General features: G+C 38.4%; 1 protein-coding gene across 1 annotated transcript in view; it reads right to left on the bottom strand.

Moving 5' to 3' along the window:
- AKAP13 (A-kinase anchoring protein 13) overlaps positions 1 to 22,413 on the bottom strand; it is a 2,349,678-nt gene that overhangs the window by 350,848 nt on the left and 1,976,417 nt on the right. Inside the window, exon 15 of the mRNA XM_044078370.1 lies at positions 22,190 to 22,253. Coding sequence (XP_043934305.1) covers positions 22,190 to 22,253 — 64 coding nt within the window. The remainder of the gene's footprint in view (positions 1 to 22,189; positions 22,254 to 22,413) is intronic.

The following is a 22,413-nucleotide window of genomic DNA, read 5'->3' as shown; positions in this document are numbered from 1 at the left end:
CCTAGCTCCTTTAGGAGATCTCTCTGAAGTCTGGTAAAATGAGTGATATAATTCAGTGATCTGAATGCAAAGGTCGCTGAAGAAAAGGTGCGCTTTCCGTGTCTGTCCATCGTACAAGACTCTTTGCTCAGAGGATGGACAGAAGTGGACGTCTCTGACAGTTCTTTTTTGGTGGCCTCCTCCACCACCATAACATCTACTGGGACACCCTTTGTAAGAAAGCTTTTATTGGTGGGGAATGTAATAAACTTATCTGGCCTCTGAGAAACTGGCTCCACTGAGTCTGGAGACTACCATGCCTTCTGACAAACTAAGTTCATCGAAAGGTGGAGACACCCAAGTGGTATAAGGGTGAGACCCAAAAGCCTTCAGGTATACAGACTCCTCAGAAGGGTTGATGGGTGTCCAGCTACCTCTCTGCTTAAGTATTTCGAGGATGTCTGCAAAGGAGACATCCTCAGAGGGTGACCCGTGGGAACCCTCCTGACTCATCAAGGTCTGTGTCAGATGTAACGGACTCCTCTGGGAGTCTAAATGTTTCCTCTTACATAGTCTCTTATGAGGAACCTCTTCAGAAGGGTATTCTGGAGAGGTTTCAGAAGAGAGGGGTTCACCCAATGGGGCATCCCGAGGCCTAGAGTCTCCGCATCTCTGAGGATGCAGTGGTGCCGAGACAGACAACGGGGCCTTTGGGGAAGGAATGCCAGGACCTGAGAGTGGAGCAGCCTGTGGAGACTGCACTCTCTCATCACCTCGAAGGCCCCCCCAGCCCATGATCCAAGGAAGCTTCCGGCTCTGAAGAACCAGAAGGTATCCCAGGAACCAAGGAGGTTGCCTCCGAGGCCAATGCAGGAGCTGAGTTCACCGGCGCCAAAGCCCCAAAAGGCAAGTTCGGATCAGACAACTGTCCGATCCGACTTTCCTCCCCGGACCCGATCGGAAAACATCAGCTCCTAGACTCCTCGAGTTCAGATGGAACCAAGGATGTAGGAGCAATAGTTGGGCCCGAAGACCCTGGAATAGGTCTCGGTTCCGATGGTTCCACTACAACCTGTTCCAGACATTCTGCCTCCATAGTCCAGGATCGAATCAGAGGAGGTATGGATGGTGACAGGGTAGACTTGTTCGGATCTGACAAAAGTTTTGCAAGTGCCGGTGTCTTCAAAAGCCTCCACACCATGTGATCCACATCATCATCTGAAAGGCTCCTGGAGGACTGAGTGGAAGGGGCAGGAGATCTGGAAGTTTGCAAAATTGGAAATCTCAAGGTAGGAGAAACCTTTTCCAGTTCTGGGGACCGGCGCTGTACATGAAACACCAACAGCTCTGAGACTGAAGGAACCAAGATGGAAGATGGTAGATTTCTTGGGTCCGATGAAGAACATTTTGGTAACTATTTAGTCGTCTCAGACTGAGCCTCTGATGAGGATGAAGATCTTTTACCAGATTATTCATATTTTGAAGGTGGGGAAGGGCTAGGTTTGGAAGGACCCTGACCTTCTCCTATAGCTTCTGAAAAGGGGGTCTTCAGTAATCCCCTAAGGATCAATTTGTTCTTCCTTTCAAGAAGAACTCTGTGGCTAAAAAGAATGGCAGACAGCACAGGATTCTTGAAGGTGTACTGCTCCAAGGCAGTACACACATACAGTATGCCTGTTAGTCACAGATATTTTCTGACTGCATTTTGCACACTTTTTAAAACCCGAGAGTTTAACATCTTTTGGACATTTTAACAGTGTACAATAACAAGCTAGTAGAGAAAAAAATCCAACACTACAAGTACTATATAAGAAGTTAAATATAAAAGGCTAAATATAATTAAACACACTATATACTTCACTTACCCGATATCCCACACAACCAACACGAAAAACACTGAGCCGACAACACAGACAGTGCACAACACCGACACCGCACATACCTGACACACACAATACCAAATGTCAAAACCTTGACACACCCCCATAAAACATACACACGACACACACAAACAACATACAAAAGAAAAAACAACACTCGACATAAAACTACCTAGTTCCCGTCACTCACACCCTGCCCACCATCAACATTAAACTAAACCCTTACCAATAAAACAAAACATAACATTTACCTTCACATTTCACATTCTTGCAGGCCCCCCTGCACCTCCCATAACTTAAATACACCAACTCCGAGATGGCACTACAACGTCCACAAGAGCAGATTTCCTGTTCTGCTCAAGTTGGACTGTCGACCATTCAGAAGTCGGCATTCTAACATTGTCGGTCATCTGAAACATTGAGTTTTTCGGCTCAGTGTTTCGTGTGTCTGTCTACTGAGAGTTCGGTAATCTCAAGTAGCCCTCTAATTTAAACGGGCCAAGCAGCCCTCTAACTTAAACGAGCTAGCTTGATAAAAAAATAAATAACTCAAAATTTAACAGCTGTCTAATAAAACAAGCTTAACCAAAAATAAAAAGCCCTCTAACTAAAAACGTGCTTAAGCCGGGATAGGATAGAAAAGGCCTTGAGGATAAACGACGGCCAACAGCCAAAAACAAATGCAGCGAACACACCAAAAACTGCTAAAAGTTAACTAACAAACTACTTCTAAAAGGAGAGAAAAAAATAACAATATTAACAAGAATTAACAAGTAGAAAGGTTTCACTTAGTCAGAGCCAGTATGAAGCACTCAAACTTGTTTTAGCAGCAAACGAGATCAGGGGAGTTTCCTAGAGCATCATGGGACAGGGAATTAGCCATGAACTAGTAGAAAACTTTGAGCTTTTGCATAAGGCCGAGTCAGAATCGAGGACTGGTTCTGAACTCAAACAGTATAGAATGAAGGTGAGATAGGACATCACATCTACAGTTATGCTTAGGACATATCAAATTTTTAGTAGTTGTTAAAAGGTAGCTGCAAAACGTACACAGATCTAGCTATAGACAATTAATAATACCGCTCAGGGTGGGTGGTACAGGAAAATAATAGACCTCCAAGAGTCTCCACGTCCCTGAAAGGTCCATTAATTCTCTTTAATGACCATTCTGGAGGGTGTTACTGCACTTAGAGAATGGGTTATCTTTTAAATTTTGTATTATTTTTATTATTAGTATATACATTTTTAATATCTTTAATTTAAAATAGATCCTACACCTAATATAAATATTTAATAATACCTAGACACTCGCACAGTTAATTACATATATAGTATACATACACACACAAACAAATGCACTAGCAGATAATCAGTCACACACACACACACACACACACACACACACACACACACACACACACACACACACACACACACACACAGGTAATTGTATAGCTTCTTCTTTATTTTTGCCCCATGCTTGCTCTACATGCTATTAAGCTGTGGTTAATACGGGAAAAGTAAAACTGGAAGTCCTTGTACCCACTGCTGCAGTTAAATTTACTTCTTAAGAATCTATTTTTTTTTTTTTTTGCTTTTTTTTAACGGGTCTAGGACTATTCACTGAAAGCACATTTCACTGAAACACACTTAACTGTGCCCAATTCACTGAAACACATTTCACTGAAAGTTATATATGGCCTTTTCTCCACTGTAGAGCGACCCTGGAATTAGAATATATAGTAAAGGTGGGGCCGTAGCCCCCACCTATTTTAAATATTTTGAACTATACACATGGATACTTGCAATTTCAATAAATTACTCTTTTCTAAATTTAATATATATCCAAACTATGCGGGGGGCTACGCCCCCACATTCCCAAATGTGGGGGCGTGCCCCCACACCCCCCTTACTATATATACTAACTCCAGGGTCGCACTATAGTGAGGAAAAGGCCATATATAACTTTCAGTGAAATGTGTTTCAGTGAATTGAGTTTTCAGCTGAATTGTGCTTTCATTGATTTCTGCACAGTCATTTGACTTTCGGTGAAACGTGCTTTCAGTGAATAGTCCTAGACCCTTTTTAACACACTAAACAGTTGCATTTACTGAACTTAACCAAGACGGCAGCCATATGCTTTTTTTTTCCAGCCAACCCTTAACAAAGGTTTAACAGCTGCTGTGAAGCGACGGACTTGTTATTACAAGGCAATACCTGTACATTAATACCCTGTTGGAGCATGTACATTCTCTAGTAGTGTATCATTTAAAGTTTAACCCATTTTCTAAGCAATTTTAATCTTCTGTATACAAAGGGGGATGTAACTACATTCAAATTTGGAATGGACCAAAAAAAAAAAAAATCGAAAAATATCCTTGGTTTGGGTTTCATGAATAAGAAAGGCTGTGGAATGTGGTGATGATGTAGCCAGTAAGAAAACAGTGACCACCTAATTCTATGGTTTATATCTGTTTTTTTGAATGAAAACTGAGGTCAGGTTCAACAGGAATGAATTTCAGGTTTAGATGGTGTTTGCATGCAGGAGGTTTCATCAGATGCTGCAGTTTCCTCCTACATCCAAAGACAAGTAAAGTGTCAGTCTTCCAAATTGCCAGCAAGTGTGTATGCATGTTTCCTGTAGAAGACTGGCACCCATATCCAGAATTAGATTCTCTGTCTTGCACTAAGTGACAATGACCTTGAACTGGAAAACTGGGTATCATAGAATAAAGAAAAAATGGACAGATGAGAGTATTTAACAGCATTCACAACTTTCTGGATATATCAGAAAGGGAATGCTAGGGTAAATAGCATTAGAATCAAAAAGAAGCAAGCCAGACTAAAACAAGGAGCAAGGCTAAAAGCTGAGATAAAGGAGGCTACAGGAAAGAATAAAATAACTCATCTAAGTAAGACCATACAGCAGTAATTCAGGAAGCTACTGATGGAAAAAGAGTATCCTGGAGGATGTGGTGAGGCCATATGGCAGGTATGATTCTGAACCAATAACGAATGGCTTACATCCAGTAGTGTAGGACTTTCCTGAATGCAAATGGAACTTTTACGTGCAGACAGGTATCCTGGAGATCCAAAGAGCACATCCAGTCACGCTCCTGAAGGCAAGGAAGGATTAACTCTACTGTGGTTATCGACATGTATAAATTTAGGTCAATTAACTCTAGAATCAGCCTGAGGTCCTTTGTCTTTTTTTTGACTAAAAAACCTGGAATAGATCTTAGACACTCTCTGGATCATCAGGACATCTTGGATAGCTCTTTTTGAAAAGAGGTTTGCCACTTCATATTTGACACATCCTTCTTACGGCATGGAACATGAGGGAGAGAAAAGGAGATTGTTTAAGAAAAGGATATGAAGGGGGAAAGTATCTCCCTTAGTTATCTGTCCTGCATGATGACTGGCCATACTTCTAGAAGGAGGACTTTTAACCCCTGGTTGCTCAAGAAATGGACAGCTAGGCAAGACCTCAGGGATGTACTGGCTGATTCCCAGGGAAAGGTTATGTAATCCCTGATTTTGTGAACTGCTTCTGCCTCTAGGGTGACATTTGTTCGGAAAAGCCTAGCAACTTTAAGAATTCCTGTCCAACTACTGCTCCAAGGATAGCTGTTGGGATCCCTGAAACAGTCAGTTCTCGGCACACTTCTGGTTCCTGGCAAACTTCTGTGAGGAGTGCTGAATCTTCCATGCTTGACAGCTCTTCAGTAATTTCTCTTTCACTGGGATCGGAAAGGGAGGATCCATCAAATGTGTCATTAGTGAAGGACACTTTAAAGTTCACCACAAAACCACATGGATGAGCCATGCCTGTTTCCCCAGGGTAACTAATGGCTGTCACAACTGCCCTCATTGATCCATCCACTGTTTGGTGGGCAGGCTTCATGGATAGCAATGTTATGCGTGATGCGGTGGCTACCTGGAACTCTAGTTTGTGGTATTGATCACTGTGTGGCAACTTTTCAGTGTGTCTAGTGTCTTCTCTACTAGGCCAGACTGAAAATGGGACATATGTGACAGGCAAATCAGAGCTCTAAAGGTAAAGTATCTGAAGCATATGCGTACTCCCTCATGAGATCCTTGGCCCAAGAATTCTTATTGAAGGAATGAAGAACTCTTTTTTTGGGGGGGGGGGGGCTCTCTTTGGTGGTAACCACCACCACAATGGAGTCAAAAGCAGAAGTCGTACTCCATGTTTGTTTGTCCTTGTAAGGTTAGAGGATCTTGTCTGATTTCCTTACATCAGGCTCAGCCAAAGTGGGCTCTCCCTAAACCCTCTCCTTAACCAGCTCAATTGTTAGATCAGAGGAAGAACCATCCATGACATAGGAGGGTGGACCAAAAAACCTCCTGCAGAATTTCTTCCTCGGAGGAAGGAAGGCAAACAACCACAATCCCCTCTATTTCACAGGTTTGAGGATTCCCTTGAATATGCAGTCATCTGGAAGCAACTGGAGGAAGTTTACCCTTTGACCAAATACATGTCTGGAGTTGGGGACTCCAAAGGCAAGTCTAGGTGCATCTTCTTGCACTTCCTTTTCATAAAGACTCTAATGCTCAAAAGATGAATCTTCTCCAAATAGTCTACACATGTGGTGGCTGTTTGACTCCATGCTCTGCTGGGATAATGATGAAAGGTCCAAAACCCCAAAAGAGAAGTGTCTCGGGATGAAGTCTCGGCATACCTCTCAACTATACAGATTTTCACAGAATGTCCAGATTTTTGACTCTTATTTTTGGTCCATTTTTCATAAAATGTGTTTTGGCAAATTACTGGCAAATCATTAAAGACTGATATTAGAAAATAATGACAGAGATTTGAGTTTCAGACTTCATACCCTTCAGAAAATTCATGCTAATGCATAACCTGATATTCTATCAACTTTCTAAGTTTGTAAGAACAGTATTTAAAAAGTGTCCCTATTTTTGGGCCTTTGCCCCACTTTTATTTATAGCTTTGTCCAGATTTCTTCTTCTAAGAGGTTGAGAGGCATGAGTCTTGGGATGAAGCCAGTGTTAAGGGTGCCTCTCTAGGGTATAACAACCTGACTATTTGCATTAACAACATATCCAAAGCTTTGGTTATTGGTTTGAAGCTGCTGGCAATGAGGCTGTTGAATCCACACAGGACATCACCCTCCCATGTCAACTGCAAATTAGTGCCTGTACCAGTATTGCACCTGACATTAAGGATGGGTTCGTACTGCTGGCACAAATGCCAATAATGTTGACATGACAAACAGCACTAAGGGGTCAGTGCACCCTTGATACTAACCTATTGACACTGATGATCTTGAAGACAGCATGCCTCCACATAGATGCAGTTGGCATCAAGGCCACCAGTGACAATGCAGGAGATGGCACCAATGGCTTGAGTGACACTGGTGCTGACACAGAAGGTATGGAAAAAATAGTCAGATTCAATACTTCCTGTGCCAGAACCACATCAAGGGAAACAGCACAGGAAATGGAGGGCAATGGTCCTTTTTCCAGCTGCCCTGGACACAGAGCAGTAAGAGATAACACCTAAATCAATCTTGGTCTTGATCATGGCCTTTCTTATATAACCCTAATCCAAAGGCATACAATGGCTTTTCACCATCTAAATCTACTTTATAGACATACAGGATGAAGGCCCTGACTCCATTTATCTCAACAGTTTCCACTACGAGGAGAAACTACCAAGTCTCCTCCTCAGAGACAGTTCTAGCACACAGATACCTTGAAATAGGAAACCCTAGTGGTGGCAAGTTTTTCCACATGAATAAGTTGCAAAGAATGTGCAAGAGAAGGGTCTGCCACAGGAAACAGGTGAGGAAAGCGGCCCTGTGTGTTTCTTTCTCTGTCTCTCTCTAATAGACCTGTCATCCTCAACCATGTTTTTTTTTTCTTTTTCTTCCCATCAGAGGGAGGGAGGGAGCCTCTTCAAGATGAATTTTGTTTCTGTTCTTGCAAAGTTTGCGTTCCCAAATGTATGCACCTCTCAAGGAGTTTCTAAATGATCCATTCTCAAGTACTTGATACAAAGACCATGTGTATCCCATAGAAGGATCTTGTGGCTCCACTTGGTACATTTTTTAAAACCTTAGGTCTTATCATTGTTCATGTTCCCCTAAAGTAAACAGTAAATACAGGAAAGTACCAGTGACTTAAATTCATCAAGCACCATCTGAACAAAATAGATTTAAATAACAATAAATTCCCAAGCACTACCTGAATGAATAGTCTGCAATAACAAAAATGCTATGGGGGGAACTTCAGATTCACAGAAATATTACCTACACACTCTAAGACACTAAAGGCAAGCTCAGTTAACAAACAGATGGGGGCAAAGAAGAAAACTACAACAAATAAGACCAGAAATACCAGCGACTCTATCTAAAGAGTCAACATTCACTGCAAAACCATAAAATGAGAAAAGTTAAGGAATGAACATAGCAGGTAGAGGTACTTACTGATTAAATATTGAAAATGTTCTTAAAGACATACAAGCATGGGACAGTCTATCGGATAATTTCGGCAGCTAACAGGATATGGAAAGAAGAGGGATGTATGACGCATTACAGGAACATGTGGAGGAACTCAAGCCACGTATGTGTCAAGGAAATAGCATTTGTGTTAACCAGTCTTGTTTTTTTTAAGTGGACTGACTGGATTATACATACATATATATATATATATATATATATATATATATATGTATATATATATATATATATATATATTTTTTTTTTTTTTTTAACTCAATGACACATCCTTAAGGTTGTGATAAAAAATTTGCAGCTTTAAAAACAACTCTCAGCCTCCTCTTGCCTGCATCCCATTCATGAGTTTCTATTACTAAAAAAATTGCAGTATCATGAACTTTCTGACTTGTCAATTTTACTGTATGGTGGAACATTATACAGTTATAGAGGCCAAAATCAAGCGGTCAAGATCAACAAGGAGATCAGAAAGAAGGAGAAGTGAAACACCAGCTTTGAAGCCAGTAAGAAAGGACAGGCAGAGAAACCAAAGAAAAACAGAGCTCATAAGAACATGTGTAGTACAATTTTGTGAATTAAAAAAAAAAGACATCAAGAAAGGAAAGGAAGAAGAGGTTTGGGGTGTGCTACAGTAACAGCAGCTGCATTTTGGGAGACAGAGAGGAAAAACAGAACCACTAGGGATATTATGAAAGTTGTTGAAGGAAGCAAGTTTTCAGGCCTGCAATCATTTAAAGGGTCACACCTCTATCACTTACAAAGTTCAATATTATTCTAAAATAAGGGTGTTTTTTACTCAAGGTTTAATTTCGCCAAGTCTTTTGGGTTTTTAGTAGCATGAAGGGAACGGACATCATTCCCAAGTCAAAGTATGACTAAAGTGCATGAAATTAGTATTGTTTCAATCTTTGATGTTAGCTAAAAGTGCTTTTGACAGCACCGGCAATTTGCCCAGAATTTATTCTTTCTGTAATTCATATGGAGTTACGTGCACTGGTAACATATCTAAATATGATTCTAAATTCTCTTTTATGAGACCCATTTCTCCTGCTGCTATTGGTACTGTATGGGTATCCTTCTTCCACACTGCCCTCATATCTGCCTGAAAATCCTGGTATTTTATGACTTTGTCTCTCCCTGTATGCAAGACACTGTAAATCACAGGTGTGGCAATTTCAATGAATAATGTTACTTTTGTCTTCTTTTCGTGGGCTACTACATGTGGTTTTCTCGCATCTATATTTTGAATTGTTAGTAATGGGTGATCCCAAGCGATATAAACTTCATTTTCTGGAATGATTTATGGCTCATGTTTCCAGTGCTTCTCTGCTACTTCAATATTCTAATGTTTGCACAATCCCCAGTGTACCAGTCTTGTTGCATTATTATGCCTTTCAGTATACAGGGCCTCTGCCATTAATGTATCACATCCAAAAACAAGATTTTTGACTGTTTCCAGTTCTGTTTCACAAAAACTACATTTGTTTGCTTCTCCTACATGTTCAATGGACTTTGTAAACCAATGTGTCCATAATACTGCCAAAATTAACCTTTCATGTCTTGGTTTAAATGCACCTCTCCTTAACCATTCCTGTGTCAGATCCTAACAAACATGAGGTTGTTCCAGGAATTTTCTGTACTTGCAACTGCATTTATGTCTTTTCCACATTTCTTGCCTTCTCATCTGATCCTTCTCCTTACATTTTTTGTTTGTTTTTTTTGGCACATTCAGTTGCTTCCTGACTTTTGTCTATCTTCCTGTTTGTTTTCCATTCCAACTTGATACCAATATGCTTCTGCTAAACTAAGCAGGGAAGTCATCTTAGATTTGTTTTCTTCTTGTTTCAAAACTTTCTCTTTGTTTGGATTTGATGAGGTCAACAGATATGTATGCAGTCCTACAGCTGCAGATCTATGTTGTTATGTTCCATCAATTTGAGTTTGAGTCTTGGTAACTTGACAGACTACAGAATTACAAAGGATTTGGTTTTTTGCTAGTCTGATGAGATTCTCCGTCTAACCTGTTGTTGTTGTGATTAGTCTGATGAGATCCTCCGTCTGACCTGTTGTCATTGTGATTGTATAGATCCAGCTCACTGGCAGTCTTCCTCTGCATCTTGTACCCTCAATCTTTCCAATCATGATGTCCTTTTCTAGTGATCTTTCCCTTCGAACCATGTGTCCAAAGTACGACAAATGCAGTTTCACCATTTGTGTTTCAAGTGGCATTTCCGGTTTAATTTTCTCTATGATCAACTTGTTGGTCCATCTAGCTGTCCATGGCACATGCAGAATTCTTCTCCAGCACCACATTTCAAATGAGTCAATCTCCGTTCCGTCTTGTTTCTAGATTCTCCAGCTTTCACAACTGTAGCTGACAACCAAGAATAAGAGTCCGAACTAGTCTTATCTTTAAAGAAATGTAAACCAGAAAATGCCCTAGCTAAACATATCGCTTGTCATAAATATCATTCTTTTAAATTTTTAGTAATTGACCAAGTAAAAATAGACAGCAGGGGAGGTCCTTGACCCCTCAAACTAGAGGAATTAGAATTAGCATGGCAGGTCAAGCTAAATGCTTACAGTGTTCCGGGACTTAATGACTCTTGCTCTATTAGTAGTGTTTTGAAACTAAATAGTCTCAAGAGGTAAATAAGAATAACATGTTCTGTTCACAGCAGTAGGTACATATTTTATGTATATATTTTAATACTTGTACTTTAATTTTTATAGGTGTATACACATTTTTAACAAATAGTGTTAGCTACTTGGTACCAGTATTTGTCATTATACTATTCTCTATCTTACTATTCATTTTTTGCTGTTTTAAAATGTGGGTGTCTCAGGTAAACTTTGTTTGTAATGTGTCCCTTTGTTTACTTCTTCTACTCACTCAATATGTTACAAAGAGTTAATGTTTTTAAATGGATGATTTAATTGATGATCATCAATTAATGCAGGTGTATATATAAGTAATTGTCTTAATGACCGGATTTGTTTCTGAAGTCAGCTATTGAGGCTGACGAAAAGTGCTTAAATTAATTGGATTAAACTTCAGTTTAGATTTTACTTCGACTGTTACTTGCTCCAGTTCTTGATTTTATTTGTTTTAGATTATTTGCCAGTTTGTTGTGTAGTCTTATCTTTGTTTGCAGTCTGATGTCCTTAATTTTTAATATTTTATCTAAAGACCTCATAGCCATCTTGCCCAGCACCAAATACATAATATTTCTTGAGTGCTAGTCAAATCAGTGTTCACAAGGGCACCCAAAATGTTCATACTCAAAACCATCTCAATTTCTTCTCCATCAAGCTCAAATTTATCAATGTTATCAGCTGACATAATCTTGGTCTTCTTCATGTTCAGTTCTAGTCTCAACCTTCAGCTTTCTTCTCTAACTTTCCTCAGCAGATGTTCCACATCCTCCTTTGTTTCAGTCAGCAGTGTTGTGTTTTTGGCATACCTCAGATTGTTTATTAGTCTTCCTTCTACACGTATTCCAATGTTATCCTCCTGTAGAATAACCTTTCAGACTATGGCTTCGGCATATAGATTGAACAAATATGGTGACAAGATGCATTCCTGTCATACACCTTTTCGAACAGAAAATCAACTTATGTTTCAGTATTCTGTTCGAACCGTAGCTTCTTGTCTGTCACAAAGATTTTTTATTAACTGTATGATGTGTTTTGGCATTCCCATTAGTTTTTCATGACTGACACAATCGAAGGCCTTACTGTAGATGATAAAGCAAAAATAAATAGATTTCTGATATTTCTTAGTCTTTTCTAGCATTCACCAAAAGTTGGCAATGATATCTCTTGTCCCTCTTCTTTTCCTGGATCTTGCTTGAGATTCTGGCAATTCCCTGTCTGTGTATGACTGCAAGCACCATTGGATTATCTTTAGCAAGATTTTGTTTGAGTGAGAAAGTAGAGCGATTGTCCGATAGTTGTTGCATTCCTTAGCATCTCCTTTCTTATAAACTGGTACAAAAATTGATCTTTTCCAGTCTGTTGGCCGATTTCTTTCTTTCCAAACTCATTAACATAATTTGGATAGTGCAGCAATGACTCCATTAGATCCCTCACCAAGTTCTATCAGTATTTCATCTACTCCAGGAGCTTTACTGTTTGACAGGGCATCGATTGCTGAAATAATCTCTTCTTTAAAAATCTCTGGCTCTTCTTCTGTTAGGTCTTCATCTTTATACTCCTCAACCTCTTCATTTGAATAGAGATTTCCGGTATAACTCCTTCATCTTTCTTTAATTCTCTCAGGCTCATTCAGTACCTTTCCATTAGCATCTTTGAGCATTCCTATTCTTGGCTGAAATTTCTGCCTTATCATTTTTGATGCATTAGAAAAAAGTGATCTGTATTTCCCAGGTACATGTTCTGATGTGATCTGCTGGCAGACTTACTGAAATATTGTTTTTTGCTCCTTCTGATTTCTTGTTGAAATAGCTGATTCAAACATGTCATCTTTTTTCTATTGCCAGATATTTTGGCTTTTCTTTTTTCTTCTGCTGTCTATACATTTAATCAATTCTGATTAAGCCCATACCTCCTTCAAAAGTAGAAATGGATAATCTTGATATATACTGTTTTTTACATATCATTTGATAAGCATGAAGCTTTTTTCCTGTTTTCCTGTCCAACTGATCCAATACCATTCAATTACCCTAATTACCCAAAAGTGTAAGTTAGAACAGGAAGAGCAAATTGGTTTATAGCTTGGACTTTGTTCACAGATGTCAGGCTACTTTCAGTACTAAGTTTAGTCTTCTAAAATGTTTCTTACAGAGTTTTATTCACATTTGTTCATGTTTTACTGTTGATCCTTCATCAGTTTCCAGATATTTATATACTCTCCCCTGCTCAAGTTCCTTTATACTACATTCCTGTCCCAGGCTGGTATTTCCTTGGTGCTGCAGCTTTCCTGCTTTAAATGTTGCTTTTGCACATTTATCAAGATCAGATGACCCTCTTATATCAAAGAAAGGTTTGACCAATTCCAGTTGTGCTTTCAGCTCATCTGATGAATTATACTGTTTTAAATCATCCACAAAAGGGAATGCGAATTCTTTACACCTCATTGTTGTCTGGGACCCAAATTGTAACCATTACTTAATCTGTTAAGCAGATAGCTTAATGGGTTAAGGACAAGACAAAACAGCAGAGTTGGCAAAGGGTCACCCTGGAATATCCCCTTTGAATTTTTATTCCTGGGAAAATAATTTCTCCTTTACCATGGCTTAGTTACAAAGTGGTTTGCCACTATACCATGATCACTGTAATGTAATTGATCGACATAGGATGTACCTTATACATTTGTAAGCACTCCTTTATCTATAATGTTGGATACTGTCAAATGCTTTTTTTGTAATCTATCTATGCCATACTTATATTATTCCCCTTTTACAATTCTCATTATGACTTTATTTAATAACAAATTATCCTTTGTTCCATATGACTTTATTTTGTTATCTTTTTGTTCTATTGCCACACTTGGAGTTTTATTCTAAATGACTATAAATTCTGTCAACATCAATTCTAGTACATAGTTTATACATCTTCAGAAGGCAGGTTATGGGTCTTTAGTTTTTAGGATAGCTTACAAGTTCACTCTTAAGCAGGTGTATCATTTTCCGTGCTGTTAACCAGGTTGGTATCGATTTGGGGGGCAAATATAAGTAGTTGTTACTCAGGATTAAATCTTCATGTAAAGATGTTAATACTTTTAGCCAGAAGTTAGGTACTGCATATGGGTCTGGAGTTTTCCAGTGAGGAGCTTTTCTTAATTTTGCTTCAATTTCTCTGGCCATTACTTCATCCCATTTCATATCCTGCACATTTGAGCTTCTTACTGTTTCTTTTACTTCCTCTATGCATTCAGCCACTTTGTTATGTTCCACGGGCTCTTCATAGATATTTTTTCAAAATGTGTCTATTTTTTTCTTTTTTGTGGTGTTTCTATTCCTTTCACTTTGTTTCCCAATACTCTATAAAAAAAGTTTTTGGGTCATCAATGAATTGCTTATTTTATACTTATCCTTTGTATTTATCAGTATATCTTCTAACCTTCTAAGTTTTTATGCCTGTGCTGATATAATTAGCTTATTAATTGCAAAAGTGTATGACAGATCCTGGTCTGTTCTTATACTGCTAACTGCTTTTATCACATCGATCTAAGTATTTTTGTTGATCTGTTCTCTCTTCTATACTCTTCCCAACAGTGACACTTCTTAATTGCTTTATAGTTCTCTCTATTCAATACTTCCATGATGGCATTTGATTTTTTTCACTTCCTTTTCCTTACTGCTCTCTATTTTTGCGGTAGAACTTTATCTGTTATTAATTTTGCTGCACAGTAAGATATTCTATTTCCTTCTGTTATACCACATGAAATTCTGTTAACAGTATTGATTACTGTGTTCATTTGGACACACAGTGTATGGTTTCCAATGTTGAGAAAACTGATTCATCACAGGAACCATAAGATCAAACAGCCTGTGAAAATCTCACAAAGAATCTGCCGCAGGTGGAAAGCATCCTCTAAATGATAAGAATGATGAGTTTTGCATAAAAACAGAATGAGGTCAGAAAGAGGACATAATGAATTCCACACAGAATATGCCTCAGTTTGATAATCCTCTCTATATAGCAAGAACAATAATCATTTTGCATAAAAACAGAATATCATTGCACTTTGAACTGATAATTGAAAGGACTTGGGATGTAGTGAAATTTACTAACAAGGACGTTTCTATATTTTTTCTCTGAAGGAATGTGCAGGGTCTTCCTCTTCAAAAACAATATTTAAGACAAATGTACTACATGTACGTATAACTGATGTTATTTTTTTTTTCTTTTAGTACAGAAACCAAACAAGAAAATCTGTACAAAAAGGAACACCTGGTACCACCCAGATCAAATGTTGCTGATAAATGAAAAATATTCAGTCCAAAGTAAAAAAAAACAAAACACTGCCATATTTTTACAAGGTACAAGTAAAAACTGATAAGAATAAAACAACTCCATTCAAAGATAAGAGATAAGCGCTTTCATCATACAAACTAATGGATTTCCTCAGAACTGCTTCCTTTATTGCAATCAATCAGTTATATACCTTCCTCGAAAAGGAGGATTCTACCCACTTAGAGACAAACTACATTGTCCCCAAAAGAAACAAATATTATTTCATTACAGCCAAAAATTCTGTGCATAATCAAATGTTTCATAAGAATACAGCTTGCAAATACAGAACAAAATGTTTAAATAATTTCATCAGTATTAAAAAATATTACAATATAATCTCTTTTCCTATATTTACATTTTTTAAAAATGTTCATAATTTGACTGACCTCATCTTTAGTACTGGGAGTATTGTACTACTTTCATTTAAACCAGAAGGATCGAAAGCATTTACTTTAAACTGTCAAAGGAGTTCCTTGTATTCAAGTTTGTTCTCCTAAGCTCCACCTCTTACTTCAACTGGAACATTTTCTAAAATGCAGGACACACATTTATTGACTTCTTTACAAGTAACAAAATGCTTATATGAAGTGTTTTTTTCATTCTTGTTAATAATATAATTATGTTCATATATTCTTCTTCTCAATGCTCGTTCTGTTTTGCCCACATAGAATCTATAGCAGGTGGAGCAAATTGCTAAGTATACTACCCCATTAGTTTGGCAGGTGCCTACTAGTAGTTTAACACCCTCAATACTGTAGGGTCGCCATACTTCCTCTGGGAAAATATAGGGACACTGCAAAATCTGCATTTGTGAGTGCCCTTAGTTTCTTTAATTCCTAGCATTCCTTCTTTTTTATGCTCAAAAATTGCTTTTACACTGTGACCGGTTTTAAAAACAAAATAAGGGTCAACTACATCAATTTTAAGACGTGTTCATTAGCCCTAAAAATAATCCAATTCTTTTTAAAGGTGTCCTTACCCTTTGAACTTTTGGAATTGTATTCTATGACTAAGGCTCTCTCAAAAGGCTTAGATCCCTAATTTTCAGTATGTGTATGATCCACCGTGTTGACTGACCTAGTCAATCTTACCCCCAACAGAGGTGGAAAGTCATTATTTCTCGTAGTTTGGCAGTTTTTGTTGCTAGAACACTTTAAAAATATTTACAGCGGTGAATCATTTGATTAAAGATACCAGGCACCTTTTGGGCAGGCAAAAAAATGTGACCTAAGTAGGACACTAACTGGGCTTTTAAGCACTGATGTCAAAGATTTGTTTACCTGTATTTCTTAAGAGGAAGGGTTGGGGTTGTTTGAAGAAGCTTTGTTGGATTTTGTCTTAACAACAATATTAAGATACTGACTGGGTGTATGGAAGTGATTTTAACCAAAAATGTTATATTTTTTGAGGGGGAGATATTTAAACAAAATAAAGGAGTTGGCAGGGGAGCAGGGTGTGCCCACATATGTGGTAATCTGGTTATGTACTCCTCGGAGAAAAATTGTGTGTTTGACTCAGACTATTCAAGATTTTGGTCTAAAGATTTTAGGTTTTTGGATGACATACTTATTATTGACAAGTCCTACTGACATTTTGAAGGACTTTATTCATTACTTAAATGACACCACCTGTTTTCTTAAAATTCACTTATTCATTTGACCACAATAGTATTAATTATTTAGAAATCAATATTTCCATGGTTGATGGAAATTTTGCAAACATGCACAGGAAATGCACCTTTAGCAAAAGTTACCTTGCTTTGAAAGTTGCCATCCTTTTAAAATGAAAAAAGGTTTACTCAAGGGTGAATTCATCTATTTGTCCTGGATGATTTCTTGTGATGTTTTATACGAAAATGAATGTAAAAAGTTAGTTGACATGCTTCTCAAAAGAGGCTATCCAAGCAAGTTAGTAATGGATATTAAAAATAAAATTTCTGATAGGAGAAATAGTGACTTTCTACCTCTACTGGGAGTAGGACTGACTAGCTCAACCGACATGGTCCATCATGCACATATCGAAAATGAGGGATCTATGCCTTTCAAATGAACCTGAGTCAAAGAACACAATGATGAAAGCTCAAAGGTTAAGGACACTGTTCAAAAGAAATGGATCATTTTTAGGGCTAACAAACACATCTTAAAAATTGCTGGACATGACCCTTGTTTTCTTTTTAAAACAGGTCACAATGTAAAAGCAGTTTTAGAGATGAAAAAAGGATTACTAGAAATTAAAGAAACAAAGGGGACCACAACTGTAGATTTTGTAAACAATGTCCCTATATTTTTGCAGATGAAAAATGGTGACCCTACAGTTTTGAGGGTGTTGTGGTTAAAACACAACTAGGTAACTGTCTAACAGGGTAGTATATTTAGCAATTTGCTTCACCTGTTACAGTTTTTACGTGGACAAAACAGAAAGGGCATTGAAAAGAAGAAGAATACGTGAACATAATTACGATATTGCTATCAAGAACGAAAAAAACACTTTATATAAACATTCGATTACGTGTAAAGGATTCAGCAAATTTGTGTTCGGTATTTTAGAAAATGTTCAAATTGAAGTAAGAGGTAGAGCTTGGAAGAACACACTCGATTATAAAGAACTCCTTTTGCAGTTTAAATTGAACACTTTTGAGCCTCCTGGTTTAAATGAAAATAGTACAATGCTCCCAGTACTAAAGATGAAGGCAGCCAAATTATGAATGTTTTTAAAAAATTTAAATATAGGAAACATGAGATGATATGATATGATTTTTTATGTCTTTGACTTGGGGAAGCAATTTTAATATCAATGAAATTATTTAAACATTTTATTCAGTACTTGAAAGATGTGTTCGTATCTAAACTTTGACTGCATACAGGCTGTAATGAAATAATACTTGTTTCTTATGGATACAATTTGTAGTGTCACTTTAAGTGGGAGGAATCTTCCTTTTTGAAGAAGTTATACAACTGATAGATTACAATGAAGGACTGAAGGAAACAGTACTGAGAAAGTCCATTACTTTGTATGCTGAAAGCGTGCTTAACTGCTATCTTTGAATGGAGTTGCTTTATTCTTTTCATTTTTTTTACTTGTACCTTGTAATAAATTTGGAGTTTTTTTTTTTTTCACTTTGGATTGAATATTTTTCAGTTATCAGTGGCACTTGATTTAGATAGTAACAGGCGTTCCTTCTGTGCAGATAAAGTTGTTTGGTTTCTTTTCTTTGTCCAGCTCTGCAGTCCCATGTTTTTGTTGGTTTCTTTTAGTAGAGGCTTCAAAGTCTGGTAAGGTTTTGCATACCAAAAGCAAATGCGGAAACCTCCAGAATGAATATGGAGAAGTGCTGCTGGAGATCAGAGGCACTGATGCCTGCCCTACCCTATTAAGGAAGCAAGAAGCCGTTGCTGGATGGAGTGAAAGGAAGGCTAACCCTGACGGCTATGTTTACACCAGTAGGCACTGAGCATAAAAGGAATTTGCCTGAAGGCAGAAGAAAACAATAAGGCTACATAATCTTCCCTTTAAGTGCATTTAAAAATTACGTGCAAACAGCCAATTGAGCAGTACCTTTCTTCAGCCATTATGGTGTGCTGCACTGTGACTGCAGGACTTCATTGGAGACAAAATTATGTCATTTTTAAAGTATTAAAATATCAGCAATGATGACTCCAGCTTACTGCCAGCCTCCCATTCGGAAGTTAGTAGCACACATAGCATACTGATCTCAATGAGTGATTATTCATGTACAAAAATAATATGACACATTGTGCATTAAAACTGCATTTTCGATGAAGTAAGAAGTATGAAACTCTAATGTGGGGTCTCCTTTAAATCTCACTCATCTTTTCTGGAAGCAATTGCTTCTCCCTCTGACTATAATTTTTGGATCTACAAGTCCACACCCCATCTTTTCTGGAAGCAATTGCTTCTCCCTCTGACTATAATTTTTGGATCTACAAGTCCACACCCCATCTTTTCTGGAAGCAATTGCTTCTCCCTCTGACTATAATTTTTGGATCTACAAGTCCACACCCCCACCATGTTTTCACTGGGATGCACACTTTTTTCCAAACATTACTATACTTCAGGTGAATAAATGCTGAAATAAACAGTTGTGATTTCTGTTATTTTTTTCTTTTGGTACAAAAACAACAGTTTCCCCTTAGTTCACAATTTCCATCACATTGAATTGACAAGAAAAAATACACTGGAGCAGAATCAGGCATTTTGCTCTTTTGTGTCATGAAAGTATGACACCTGACCCAGAAGAAGCTGCTCTGATCTGCAGAGATAACACTGTTAGTAGAAAAGTGCTTTTTTTGTCTTAAGATAGCTCCTTTTTTCACCACAGACTTCAATTATTGCAATCAGAACACCACAGGAAAGAATTCAGAGGAAAATGTCAGCAACAAAAAGGTAGGCGTTCCAACAGCACTTGATCTTTAACATCCTGTTTCCACTCCACCCTCTCATAAACTCACCATTAGCCATCTGTCTCATACACCCCAGAATCCCTCTGTGAATTCCCATTTCATCACTCAGGTGATCTAATCCATGGATCCACAACCTACTCTGTAAAAAAGCTATTTCAGAGAACAAATCTGTAGCCAATGCCTCCTCCTCAGACCCCCTTCATGTCATCCTAACCTGACCTTGAGCTTGAGGACCCATATAATTTCCTCTGTGCTTCTTCTAGTGACAAGTGCTGAGAGTTTCAGCTCCTCTAGTCCCTGGTAATATATTTTCCCGGCCAACATACACACCTTTCTGCTAGTCTTCTTCTACATGTATTCTAGCAGCTTGATGTCCCTTTCCTTGTATGGCCACAAAAACTGCACAGAATACTGAAAGTGTAACCACTTCTATGGAAACCCAGTGCCATTCAAATTGCTCATGCTGGTACAGTCCAGGTATGGGTAAACACTCCCAGATCCTTTTTCTAGTTTCTTACCATCAGATCCACTCCACCCAGCTGATACATCACACCATGACTGCTATGGTCCGCAAATATTTTGCCCTTGTCTACAATGAACTTTAAATGCTACCTTTCTGCTCATTTGGTCAGTCTTTTCAAATTCTTCCTCAGACTCTTTCCCCAAACCATCTGCTGCAACTATCCTTGTGTTTTCAGACACATAAACAAGTACTGGACTTAGGATGTACTCTGCACTACTCTATCAATCAATTTTCATATTCCTGATATTGCCCCTTACCACAACCCTCTGGGTTGTACCTACAACCAGGGACACATGCAATTCCAGAGGCCTGCTCCTGCCATCAACCATTCCAGATTTCCTAGTGGCTACTTTTGTAGGACACATTCAAAGGCTTTGGTTACGTCTCAGTAGATAACATTCACTGATACTCTCCCATCAAGCTTTCCTGTAACCCAATCATATAACTGGCTCAGGTTTAACTGGCAGCTTCCTCTTAACATAATAAAGTGTTGGTTGCTGTCCAGGAAACTGCTGTCCTCGTGGAAAGTAACTAACCCTTCTATTAGGATTCTTGTCATCACCTTAGCCGCTACTGCTGTTAGTTTTTTTTTTTTCAAGGTGCCTTTCTCTCCCATGTCTGCTGTCTATCAAGACTCCACTATCAGACTTTGGCCGTTCATACTGCATATTAGGGAATTACACTAGTAAAGTACTGGGGGTGAGAGCCACCTAGAGGGGCTGCCATACAAACAGCCACAAGGGTTACTTTTGTCCTCAGGCACTCTCTAACAATAATGGCATTTTGTATGGCCTAAATCCCCCACCCCAAGATGGGGGCAGCTGTTTGTGTTATCCAGAACCCAGTACACCTTTATCATGTGATTGCACAGTGCTGCAGCCACTACTGTAGGCTACCACAAAAGCCTGTCTCCAGGTTGCCCATCACAATATCACCCTCTTCCAAGAGACTGTTGTGTCATGCATCCTACTCCACCCCACCCTTTCTTCTAAGATGTGCAGAACCCCCCCACCATTTCACTCAAGCACCTGAGTTACTAATCGATAACTGCTAGGCCAACAGGATTGTATTATCTTTGATTTTTCCTGCCTCACTTGTGACAGAGTACCAGCATTCAATGGACTGCTTTTAGCTTTGATAGGGAAAGTGGCAGCAGTAAGGATGCCTGACAGTGCTGCAGAGAAAGACCCAAAGTAGTTTTGCTTTCCACTCAATAGCTACTGACAAGAACAAAATCCATGAAAGCAGTAGCAATTGGAGCTACTGCCAGAAACCTTGAAGGTTTCAGGAGAGTTCTCAAAAATGTCAAAAGCTACAAAGGCATGCAGACGGCACCATTAATATTGCCTGTGTACTTAAGAGCTAAGGCCGTAATTATTATTGCTCTCACAGTGATAGACACAACACCATACAAGAGACAGCATGTTTAAACATCTAGCAAACTCGGATGATATTGAAGATTATGTTTGGGGTTCCACAAGCACTGGCAGTTTGACAGGACAAAATGGCGGCAGTGCTTTTTTGTGTTTTGGTCAGCTATAACAGAAATGCTAAATGCTACTCAGACTGCAACAGTAAGATACTGCATATTTAAAACAAGTTAAAAAAAAACAACCCATCTGTTTCTGACTGGTGTCACTGAACACCTCTAGATAAACGTGGTGAGAGAATGAAATGATCTGGTCATAAAACCAGTTTTTACCACTATAGCTTTGGCTTATGTGTTTCTTCCTGCTGTGTTCGCTTCAGATAAATTAGTAACAATCCAAGAAAAAGACAAGGGTTACAAAATATCAGTAGCCAACTTCAATAAATTTAAAAATACATGCAGTAACAGTTCAGAATACGTATTCCACAGTGGTTATTCAACACAGCAACAAATAAAAAAACAAAGACACATACCCTTATTTCTCATGTTGACAACAGGTAGAGAAGATGTATCATTCGATGGGACACCCTTTGGTTGCTGAAAATAATAAAAAAACATATAATTGTTCTTCTTCAAAGCAAGGATCACAATGCACTTTTCTCTGAAGATGTACTAAGTAATTTTAATGTAAAGATTTGCTGAAATCTAAACCAGTAAAATGTATATTCTTGGAGGACAGATTTCCCAGTTTATTCTT

The sequence above is a fragment of the Protopterus annectens genome, chromosome 7.part0 (genome assembly GCF_019279795.1).
Source record: "Protopterus annectens isolate FY-2018-M chromosome 7.part0, PAN1.0, whole genome shotgun sequence".
NCBI classification, from domain to species: Eukaryota; Metazoa; Chordata; order Ceratodontiformes; family Protopteridae; genus Protopterus; species Protopterus annectens.
The sequence above is the reverse complement of the archived record's forward strand: the minus strand, read 5'-3'. Positions and strand labels throughout refer to the sequence as shown.